Raw genomic sequence first — 12200 nt, forward strand, 5'->3', positions numbered from 1 at the left:
ACATAAAATTGGTGACAGTACAGGATGGTGTGAAGTGGAATTCCATGGTCGAGATAGCTGATGAAGTGCCCCTTGCTGGGGCTCCCTCTGTGTAGAAGCAGAGGAAGGCACCCAATTTCTTGTTCTTTGTCCCTCCTCCCAACCATACGTTAAAGCCCTCACCGCCCCTGAATGGTATTTGGAGGTGAAGCCTTTGGGAGGTCATTAGGCTTAAATGAGATCATGAGCATGGTGCTCCTCAACGGGACTGGTACTCTTTTTAGCGGAGAGCTCATGCTCTCCAGTGGGGGTGCAGCTGTCTGTAAAGGACCCTCACCAAGAACCGGGCCAGGCTGCACCCTGACCTGGGACTTGCAGCCTTCAGAACTGTGGGACACAGGCCTCTGTTGTTTAAACCCCTGAATAGCCTATGCCTTTTGTTCATAGCGGCCTAAGCAGATGAAGATGGACAGAGTCTTACCCCCCTACACACACCTCTTGGCTGAATCTGTGGGGCAGGAATGCCACAAAGAGGGAGGGCAGGCTGCGGGGAAGCCAAGGCGTATCGGTGGGAAGACCACTGGACCAGGCTCCCTGTCTGGAGCTGGAAACCTCTTTCCTTCCCTCTTTGAAGTAGCACAGAGGGCAGAGCCAGATTCCCCAACCCAAAGAGTTTCTGGAAGAATTGGTATCATGGACCTGACGAGCATGTGCAGCTGCACCCCCAACAGCAAAACCTTGTCCCCGGGTCTTTCATGTTGAAATCAGCCACATTCCCAAAGACCTCAGCCAGCTTCCTGAGGGCCGTGAGCATCAGCTTGGCACCTGAGCAGGGAGGGCATGATCCAGCTCTCCCAAGGTGTGAAAGAAGGGAGCCTCCTGCATCCTGACCATCACTAACTGGCTTTGGGACCTCAAGCCATCTTTAACATCACTGAGCCCCAATTTCTTAATCTGCGACCCACCTACTTCATTCTTTGTTGGCAGGGTCACGTGCCTGACACACACTTGGTCAATAAATGGGGCTTTGTCCCTTCTTCATACCCAGCTCCATCATCTCATAAGGGACAGAGCTCTCTGTGTTTAGAGGGCAAGCTGTCATCAAGATCTGTAAGCATGTAGAACTTGCCGCAGGAAAGTCTCACCTCTCTGAGACAGCCACCCTTTTTTCACACACAGCATTTACAGGGGATAGTGGGAATTAGCAAGAAAAGCAGTGAACTGGCTTCAGTGATTCCTTCCTCTCTACTCCAGAGAGGAAAAGCCCATGGGTGGTTCTTGAGGCCCACCTTGTGGGCTTACAGGGGACCCTATCCTAGAGGTAGAAGGTTGGGGTCAGTGAGAGGGAGAAAGCAAGATATCTCTAGTGGGGAGCTAGTAAAGGGATTTCCCAAGGAGTTTAAAAAAAGTAGATACTGCCCCCTCCATACCACCCCCATCTCCTACCCCACACTGGACCAGTCAGGAGTGACTGCTCCGGGAGGACAGGCTGCTGGCCCTGGAGAGGCTGAGCCCCAGCCTGGCACAGGAGTGGTCAGCCCTTTTCTCCTCCAAGGGACCATGACAGCCGAATACCCCAAACCTGGGAAATGCACAAGAGCTGGGGAAAGGCCCTAATTGTGATGGGGATGGACTTCCTATCAACCCAGAGAGACGGGTGATGGGAGCAGATTACATTTTATTTGGAGAAATTAAAGAAAAATGACATTTCTCATGGCTGAGTGTTGGATGGTAGCTAATGCATACCCCCATGAATGTATCCGCTTCCCTTCTGCCTTGAGCTGGCTCCCTGCCACCTTCATCACTGGGCTCAGCCGCCCAATCAGGTGGTGACGACATGCTCTGGAAAGCCAAGTTGGTGACATTTCCCTCTCCTCTGAGAGGTGTGCTCCTTGCTCACTTGGCAGCCTGCAGAAAAGGCCAAGCAACAAATCTAGCCTCCCCTTAGGGGGTCGGGAGGAGGGCGGGAGAGAACCCCCAGCCCTGCAGGGTTCGTACCGCCTCTGCATGGCAGGAAGATTGATTAGCTGATGTGACAGTTCTCTGAGGAGGACACGCTGTTGCTGAATCAGACTGCCTGGGTTATGGGGGACAAACCTTAGGGCCAGCTCGTCCCCCTCTGCCTCCGGCTGCATTTCATCTGACCTTTCCCACCACCGTGTGTGGCTGTGCATTTCAGGGAAGCAAAATATGTATTTACACGCAGGAGCTTAAGCAATTCTGTAGAAGAAAAACAGTGCCAAAACTAGATTCTGGCTATGGAAGTGTCTGGAGAAAATGCTATAACCACGTCTGCGGTCACACCTGAGTCTGTTGCTTGTGTGTGAACTTGGGCAGATTCTCACGCTTCTCCCTTGCTTCTGCACCTGTAAAATGGGCCTAATGCTTGTACAGTAGCACTCCGGGGGTGGCTAAATGAAGGGGCTTGGCATAAATCGAGTGCTCCTACTCTGACTGGTGTTTCTCACTATGTCATCTCACCTTGTCAAGCACATATGCGAGTTTTTTGCATGGCAATGTCTTCTTTGTTGAATAACATCATTTTCCACCCATATTTCCAGGGATCCACACACACTATGTTAGGCCATATCATATTCTGCTAAGTTTGCCTGAATCTTCCTCTGGTCTTAGGCCTTTGGGTTGTTTCCAGTCCTTTGCTACTGAACATGATGCAGCTGTGATCCTAACAGAATGTAATTGTGGGGGTGAGCCTGCATCATAAGATCTGTGTGTGGGCCAAAACGATAGGTTTTAGATCATCGTGCCCTTTGGGTTGTCTTCTAGCCTGAAGCAAAACAGTCATCCCCTTGGATGATGCCAAAGAGTACCTAGTTATTGTTTTCCCAGCCCCTCAAGCAAAAGGAAGGCGACTGAAATATTTACTTTCCCATGTCCTCTCTCTTGCAGAAAGTCTGCACCAAATGTGGAATCGAGGCCTCCCCTGGCCAGAAGCGGCCCCTGTGGCTGTGTAAGATCTGCAGTGAGCAGAGAGAGGTAGGGTGCCCAAGGCAACAGCGTGGGGGTGGAATGGGGGTGATGCATTTGGGGAAGTTCGTGTTTGCTCAGTGGGAGGGGATCTCTGGAGGTCAGGGATGACCTACCGGGTAGCCAAGGAGAAGGGTGGTCTGGGGCAGCCCACTGACTCGACTGTTTTCACAGTGCGGAGGCGGCAGTGGGCTGGTTCTCTCTGTTATGGCCAGGGTGTGGAGTGTTAGTGGGAATTCCCTCCCACTGGATGTGTGCCTGCACCATGCTAAGCTCTTTACATGTATGAATTTATTTCACCCTCAGCAACCCCACCGGAGGGGGCTATTAATATCCTCTTTTACTGATGGGGAAATGGAAACACGGGAGGTTGGGTAACCTGTGGGCACCAAGCTAGCTGGCCGGGTTGTTGAGGAATCAGGTGTAGCATGTTCTGCTGTGATGAAGCCACTCCCAAAGTCCCTTCTGCTGCTAAGGTTCTAGTATTTTAGTTCTGACCTCATTCTAGGGAAAGAAATTGAGGCTCTTGGGCCTCCGCAGTGGCTCAGCGGTTGAGCACTGGGTTGGGAAGCTGCCCGCAGCCTCTGCAGTGCCAGTTCGATCCCCGGCCACTGGGCGAGGGCCCCATATGGCGCACAGACCTCTCCTGCCGCCCGCTGCTCCCCTCAGCAGTGTGCTTCAGTCCTTCTTCCTGTTCTGTTCCCCGCTCTGGCTCTGGTGAATTCTCTCGCCCTCCCGAGCTTCTGACTGTACCCAGTGCTTGTATAAATAAATAAATAAATCTTTATTTAAAAAAAAAAAAGAAATTGAGGCTCAGTGAGGACTATGAGGCAGTAACAGATGGGGAAGGGGGCATGAACCTGAATCTGCTAACCCAAAACCCACCTTTCCTCACTATACCTGGACCAGAAGCAGAGCCCAGACAGAGCAGCACGCTGGGCTCTGGGCAGCGACATAGCACAGGGTTCTTGAACAAATGAGCCGGAAGAGAGAGCAAGTGTCTCACACTGCAGATAGGGATTTTTTTTTAATCTTCATCTTGCTCGATACTGTGTGTACATTTTAATATGAGCATCCACAAAATAAGCGCTGTTACAGAAAATCCTCAGCCATGCTATCACTGACTGTTGCTCTCCCGCCATTCCTTGGCGCCGCATACATTGTAGAGCCTCCCAATCCGCCCTCTGAGCTCCCAGCTGCTCCCGCCGTATCTTTCTGGGTAAAGTCTTCAGTACCGCCTCTTCACCCAACCTGAGACTACTCCCAGCTGTTGGTTGTGTCGCTTGTCTCTCTTAGCATCAGCTTTCCTCGGGTATTTAGAATTGGGGTTTGGATGCTCACTTTGAGTGGGAGTGAGTTTCTTTCTTCCTCTCCCTGCTCCTCACCTCCACACCCTGCCCTTGATGAGTGATATTTTTCCATCACCTTCACCCAGGTCCTGGGTCCCAAAGTGCAGAGCCAGGTACGCCTGGGCTAGTGATGAGCTGCTTGGCAGTGACAATGGGGCTGTTCCCACAGCCCAGCACGGAAGCCGTGGGCAGCCTGACCAGGTCCTGGCAGGCTGCTTGCTTCCAGCTGCCCGCTCCTTTTAGTATTCACGTTCAGCCTCACCAGAGGTGCTGGTCTGGGGGTGGGGGGTAGGAGACGGGGGTGGGGTGTGGGGGCAGTATCTACTTTTTTTATACTCCTTGGGAAATCCCTTTACTAGCTCCCATCTTCAGTGGCTCCTCAGCCCTTCAAAATAAAAAGTTTTTTGAGTATCTTATCCACTGATATATATATATATATCATATAGTTATCATATATATATATATATATATATATATATATAGTTTTTGAACACAGATAAGTTTACTTGTCATTTTCGAATGTTTTCATCTTTCACTGCGGTGTCTTGGGAACCCAGTGGATACCTAAAGTGTGAACTTCTCATCCTTGCTCAAAATGGAAATGAGGGCCTCCCCGGTTGCGCACCGGTTGAGCGCTGGGTTGCGGAGCTGTCTGCGGCCTCTGCGGCGCAGGTTCCATCCTTGGCTGCTCTCCGGCCACCGGAGGAGGGTCCCACGTGGCACGCAGACCTCTCCTGCTGTGCCCACTGCTCCCTTCAGCAGTGTATTTTGTCAGTCTGCCTGCTCTGCTCCCCGCTCTGGCTCTGGTGAATTCTCTCACCCTCCCGCGCTTCTCACTGTACCCAGCGCATGTATAAACAGAAACAAACAAATAAACAAATAAATTAAAAAAAAAATGCCTCTATAAAAAAAAAGAATAATCTGAAAAAAAAAATGGAAATGAAATACCTATTTTGTAGAGATGCTGTAAGGATTCAGCAAGACCCTTAAAGTGGACAAAATGTCTGGCATAGAATAGGCACTCCATAGCTATTAGAGGCCTCCCTCCCTCTTGCTCAGCCAGAAAACCCCCCTTTTGACCTTGAGGTCCTTCTGGTCTTCAGGAGGTCCCTTTTAAGATGCAGATATCCTGAGAGAGGAAATTCCTTAACACAGTATCTGTGGGAGACACCTTAGCAGGATAAAATGCCAGTCACAGCTAAGCTGTAGGAGGACAGAGATGTAGGCGCTGTCAAGTAAAAGAAGGTAGATGGAGGAGAGATGAATTTAGCAAACTTAATAATTAACTGGAGGGCTGCGGAGGGAGCTGCCCTGTTGGGCCCCACCACCAGTCACCCTCACACTCCTTTGTAGTCCTGAACTACCACGTGCAGGGTCCACCACCAGCCCCTCCTAATCTCCAGAGCACTCCAGTGCCCAGAAAAGTCCAAAATAGCTTAGCATGAATTTTCTTATCTTTCTTAAGGCTAAGAATATGAGACTGTGCATTGTGCTATCAGTTTGTCCTTGAATTTCCAGAGACTGATAAAACTTAGTAAGATCAGGAAGGCTGCGTTCCCCCTCTGCAGCCCCAGGTAGACTGGGCCTTCAGTAGGCCTTCAGTAGGATGGATGACCCGTGAAAGTATGTGTGTCTGAGTCTGAGACCTGGGGATACCAAACCCAGTTGATGCGTTTTCCTGCCTATTTTGGAGGTGGGGGAGTGGTAAGGTGGGTGACTGGTTTCCTAATTTATTGTTTTTGTTTTTAGAAAAATATCTAATCACAGCAGAGAGCTAAATAAAAAGAGCATTTAAAATGTCACATATAGCTGGTTCTGAGTCTGTGATAAAATTTGGAATTCTGCCCTGCAGCAAAAGCCACATCCTGATGGAAGAACTTGAGTTTTCTGATAGAAACTCTTATTCCACTCTGCCCAAACACTCTTATCTTCTTTCCTTTTGACACTTCACTTCCATCATCTCTAGCTATACTTGAAAGTAGTTTTTCTGGAGTGAGTCCCTGGGGCTGTCAGGTTGGCATGCCACCTGTTTGGTGCTCTTCAGCAGTGCAGTGGTGAGAGCTTCAGCCGCTCTGTTTGTGAGACTTTACAGTCTCACTTCTTGCTGAAAGGAGATCATAAACAGTAAAGTAAATCTGCCTTGTCACAATTTCTGTTAAAGTACTCAAGGTAAAGGGAGGAGAAGGGGTGCAAGGGGTAGTTACTATTATATGTGAGGGTCAGGGACGCACTCACTGATAAAATGACATTTGTGCAGAGATCAGAAACACACTCTGTGACTTTTGGGACAGAAAGCATCCAAAGTAGAGGGCACAGTAAATGCAAAGGCCCTGAGGTAGGTGTGCTTTTTGGTATGAGGAATGAACAGCAAGGAGATTACTCTGACGGGAGCAAAGTCAGGGTCGGGAGAGGAGGTCGGAGTTGTGGGCAGACTGTATTGGTCCTTGTAGACCCCTGTAAGAACTTCAGCTTCTACTCAGAGGGAAATGAGGTCTTGGAATGTCTTGAGTAAAGGAGTGACATGATCTGTACACCCCTCTCAATCTTTTAAAAAGATACTCTGGCTACTGTGTTGAGAATAAATTGTAGACGATAATGTCAGTCACTATCATGGTGTATGCATTTTTGTATTTAATATTACCCAAGATATTTCTTGACTATTGTCACCCTTAAAAGTTTTCATTTTTAAAAGCATACATGTTAGTCTCTTCTGACATAAAACTAATATGGACTATGGGAGAATAGTCCATAGAAATTTACAATGCCCAGAAAACCAGAGAGAAACATACCTTCAAATCCATCATCTTCACCTAGGAACAACCACGGCTAATGTTTTGTCATGTTTACTTCCAATCTTTTTTCCATGTCTCTTTATATTATTGAATCTAGGTTTCATATGTCATAGTAGTTCTTAGTGTCATCAATAACCCTTTATAAATTCTGCCATATGGATATTCTGCTATTGTATCTAAAATGATTCCATGTTTCCCTCTTTTTAATAACCACAATATATATATCTGCAGGCATATTTTAGAATATATCCTAAGAATGGATTCTTAGAAAAGAAAAAGAAGCATCAGTGTTTGTATCCCCTCTTCTTTTTTTTTTTTTTTTAAGATTTATTTATTTATGCATACAAGAGCTGGGGACAGGCCTAGAGATGCGTGAGGTGAGAGGATTCACCAGAGACAGAGTGGAGAACAGAACAGAACAGAGTGACTCAAGTACACTGCTGAGGGGAGCAGCGGGCGAGTCAGGAGAGGTCTGCTGCACCATGTGGTTGCTCCCTGGCCGGCTGGGGATTGAACTAGTGCTGCAGAGGCTGCAAATTGCTTCATAGTGTGGTGCTTAACCCCTTGCGCCAATTGATTGGACTCTTTCTCACTCAAAATTCTATGGCCTTTGCCTCTGTTGTCTTCTTAGAACAAATGTGAAAAGAGCCACCAAGAGGGAGAGTGGGCAGAGGTAACAACTAGGTGAACTGGTGCACCAGGAACAAGCTATAGTAAGGAAACTATGGGCCTTCCCAGTGGCGCAGCGGGTTGAGCACAGCACTGTGAAGCTGTCCGCAGCCTCTGCAATGCGGGTTCAATCCCGGCTGGCCAGCGAGAATCCCACATGACACAGCAGACCTTGCCTGTCTCTCCCGCTGCTCCCTTCAGCAGTGCTTTCGGTCCGTCTGCCTGTTCTGTTCCCCACTCTGTCTCTGGTGAATCCTCTCACCCCCACACCTCTGGCCTGTACCTCAGCTCTTCTATAAATTAAAAATAAATAAATAAATAAATCTAAAGAAAATAAATAAGGAAACTATGAAATGAATGTTAATTTTAAAAGAGAGAAGGTGTGGAAACCAAACTGAACAAACCAGACCTTTGAAAAAAGAATTAGCAAATTTGAAAGAACCAAATGAACCATTTTCATTTCTAGAAATAAAAATTGTTGTTAAATTTAGAAACTCATTTGAGCACTCTAGTAAGTCATCACTTAAAGTAACCTTGTCAATAGGCTCTCAGAAACTGCAGTTTTAAGATAAATGACATATAATGAAACTGGGTCCTCATATATCTTTTTCTCATCCATGTTATAATGAAAACACATTGAAGGGAATGAAGTTAATCAAGGACCTGCTGTACTTCAGTAATTGTTTAGAGCAATAAACCTTGTTCCCATTTCACAGCTACATCCCTATCTTTTGCTGCTCGGTGATTTTTTTTTTTTTTTTTTTTTTTTAAATTTTCAATGCCTGGTCGGCTCTCCCAGCAGCCTGAAATACCGGCTCTGACTCCACCATGTGGAATGTCATGAATGGTGGTTCTCTGACCATCTGGCACCACACTCTACCTGATTAGCTACTGGCCTTTGTTTTTCCAACACGTTGTTATGTCAGCCTTTGGTTTCCCATTTTCTTCCACACCATTTCCATTCCTTCTGTGAATGGACACATGCTTTAGACATTTTCCTGGCTTCCTTGCTGGCAAATGGATAACTTTGACATGTGTTGGAGATGTAAAGAAACACAAAAGGGAGTGAAACAGCCCTCGGTGGATGACACTTAATAGCACATTGGGCACATCTGAAGCACCCCGGAGAAACTTGGAACCAAGGACAATTTGGAGGAGGCAGTTTAGAGTGCAGGTATCTGAAGCCGATGAAGTCAGAGGTGAGAGAAAGAGGAGGCAGGATGAGAAGGCCGAATGCACAACTGAAAGCAATTTTCAAGGCAACAGAGACATGATGCAGTCTGAAGCCGAGCTTACGCTTGTATTTACAATATCAAGTGGTAAATAACTTGATATTGGGGTTTTTTTTAACTAAACATTTTTCTGGGTAGATATCAGTCTTTTTCATTGATTTTTGTCTCGAACAAACATATTTGAATCTTTGATTCAGGAAAGCATTTCAATTATGTCTTTGTTTATTGCTTTGTTCCCAGCCTAGTCAGATGTCTTCTTGGGAATACTTTTAATCTGAAGGTTGCATTTCCATTCTCTGTGTTCTGTATTCGTTGTCTTCTACTAAGTCGTTTTCAATTCCTTTAACATTTTTTTTTTGGTCTCACGTTGGTGGCTTCCTGTATTTTCTCTTGGTGCATGTACGTGGGTAAATGGCCTAAAGAGAAAAGAATCTTCAAAAATGTTTGTGTGCAAAAGAACTAGACATGAGACCTGAAACCATAAAATATATAGAAGGAAATATAGGCGAAAGACTACATGACATGCACCTCAAAGACATCTTTAAAGACGCATCATCAAAGCAGTGATAGTGAAGGCAAAGATCAACAGCTGGGACTACATCAAATTAAAGAGCTTCTGCACAGCAAAAGAGACAATAACCAAAACAAAGAGAAATCCCACCGACTGGGAGAAAATTTTTGCACCCAACACCAACAATAAAGGACTGATCACAAAAATCTACAAAGAGCTGATGAGACTCAACAAAAACAAAGAAAACAATCCAGTCAAAAAATGGGCAGAAGAGCTAAAAAGACACTTCTCCAAAGAGGAAATACAAATGGCCACCAGGCATATGAAAAAATGTTCAACCTGTCACTTGCAATCAGGGAAATGCAAATCAAAACTACAATGAGATACCATCTCCCACCAGGGAAAATGGCACATATTAAAAAAACTAGCAACAACAAATGTTGGCGAGGATGTGGAGAGAAAGGAACTCTCCTGCACTGCTGGTGGGAGTGCAAACTGGTCCAACCACTGTGGAAAGCTGTGTGGAGATTCCTCAACCTACTAAAGAGAGCTTCCATATGATCCAGCAATTCCACTCCTAGGTATTTACCCAAAGGACACAGAAACATTAATTCCAAAGAACACCTGCACCCCTATGTTTATAGCAGCACTGTTTACAATAGCTAAGCTTTGGAAACAACCCAAATGCCCAAAAATAGATGACTGGATCAAGAAGATGTGGTACATATACACCATGGAATATTACTCAGCATTCAAAAAAGATAAACACATGCAATTTGCAGCAACATGGATGGAGCTGGAAGGGATCATGCTCAGCGAAATAAGCCAGAAAGAAAAAGAAAAATACCAGATGGTCTCACTCATAGCAGGAATCTAGAAAACCTAAATAAGGGAGCAGGAAAAAGAATAACTATAAGTGGGCCTCCCCGTTGGTGCAGCGGTTGAGCGCTGGGTTGCGAAGCTGCCCGCGGCCTCTGTGGCGCAGGTTCCATCCCCGGCTGCTCCCCGGCCACTGGAGGAGGGTCCCGCATGGCACGCAGACCTCTCCTGCCGCCCGCTGCTCCCCTCAGCAGTGTGCTTTGGTCCTTCTGCCTGCTCTGCTCCCCGCTCTGACTCTGGTGAATTCTCTCACCCTCCCGTGCTTCTGACTGTACCCAGTGCTTGTATAAATAAATAAATAAATAAATCTTTAAAAAAAAAAAAAAAGAATATAAGAAAGAAAAAAATCAAAATCAACAAACAACTATGAACCAGAAACACACTTTTGGGGGGGGAAGGAAGGATTGGGGTCAAAATTGGGGGTTGCAATTGTATGGGGAATATAAAAATTTAAAAAAAAGAAAAGAAAAAGAAAAAAAAATGTTTGTGTGCAGTTTTGTAAACCATAATACAACAGACACCACCCACCACCCAGGTCAAGAATAGACCATTGCCAGCTTTAGCTTTGCCATGTTTGTAACCGAAACATGGTGGCATTATAGATGTTTTTCTGTGCATCCCTTCTTTTATTTGATTTTGAAATTCACTCCTATTGACACCTGTGACTATTCATTCAGATTGCTAGTGTATTCTGTTATGAAGAATACATACGATGAAAAATACCTATTTATCCATCTATCACTGATCATGTAATTATTACCAGTTCTTTTGCTATAGTGAATATTTCTGATGTAACCACTTATATCTCCTGGAGCACATGTACAAATTTCTCCAGAAATCACACCTAGGAGGGCTTCTGGTGAGCCACAGGGTGTGCCCATGTTCAGCTTCATTGGGCAGTTCCCAATCACCCACCAGAATGGTGGTACCTGGTCATGCTCCTGTGAGCCGTATATGAGAGTTCCCTTTCCAGCCAATTTAGTTTTCCATGTTGTCAATTTTGCACTTTCCTGCCTCTCCAACCTAAGTTTTGATTCTGCTCTTTCCTTCCCTTTCTCTGCAGTTTTCCATTTTTTAAAAAAGATTTATTTATACATACAAGAACTGGGATGTAGGCCAGAGGTATGGGGGGAGGGGCAGATGAGAGGATTCACCAGAGACAGAGTGGGAAGCAGAACAGGCAGAACTACTGAAATACACTGCTGAGGGGAGCAGTGGGCGAGACAGGAGAGGTCAGCTGCGCCATGTGGGTAGCTCCCTGGTTGGGATCAAACTTGTGCTACAGTGGCTGCAGATTGCTTCATAGTGCTGAGACTTAACCCCTTGTGACGCCATGGAGGCCCTGAAGTTTTCCATTATTTTCCTCCTTTTGCTATTTTCTGTTTGGCTCCTTTTCATAGAGGGTGTTTTCTTTCATCTTTCCAAGACACCTAATAATTTTCAAATTTTTGTTGAAACCCAGAATGCCACATTCACCTATACTGAACATTTTAAGGGATTTTTCATTTTTAGTCTCTAGAATGATGTATGCTCTCCTCACTTGTATGGTAGATTTCCCCAGCTCCTGCCCCCACCCCTCTAATTCATCGGTCTTTAGATGGTGTGAGTGCTACAGACCCAGGGCTCACCAGAGGCAGCCCTGTGCACCTCTCGGCCTTTTCTTTGTCCAGGATTTGGTCTGTTCAGTTCTCCACAGAGGAGACACATTCAACTCTCCCGTGACCCGACCCACTGGCCATCAGAACTAGGAAGGGCATAGAAACTGCTACTTCCTTGGCTTTTCCTGCCTCTCTCTGCTCCCCTA

At 46.1% G+C, this 12200-nt stretch overlaps 1 protein-coding gene across 4 annotated transcripts in view; it reads left to right on the forward strand.

The window, feature by feature from the left end:
* Nucleotides 1-12200, forward strand: part of RPH3AL (rabphilin 3A like (without C2 domains)) — a 128545-nt gene that overhangs the window by 72351 nt on the left and 43994 nt on the right. For all 4 annotated transcript variants that reach the window (XM_037494362.2, XM_037494361.2, XM_037494359.2 and 1 more), the window contains one exon: nucleotides 2887-2973. In XM_037494362.2, coding sequence (XP_037350259.1) covers nucleotides 2887-2973 — 87 coding nt within the window. The remainder of the gene's footprint in view (nucleotides 1-2886; nucleotides 2974-12200) is intronic.

The sequence above is a fragment of the Talpa occidentalis genome, unplaced genomic scaffold (genome assembly GCF_014898055.3).
Source record: "Talpa occidentalis isolate TD23 unplaced genomic scaffold, MPIMG_talOcc4v2.1 talOcc4.7, whole genome shotgun sequence".
In the NCBI taxonomy this organism is placed as follows: domain Eukaryota; kingdom Metazoa; phylum Chordata; class Mammalia; order Eulipotyphla; family Talpidae; genus Talpa; species Talpa occidentalis.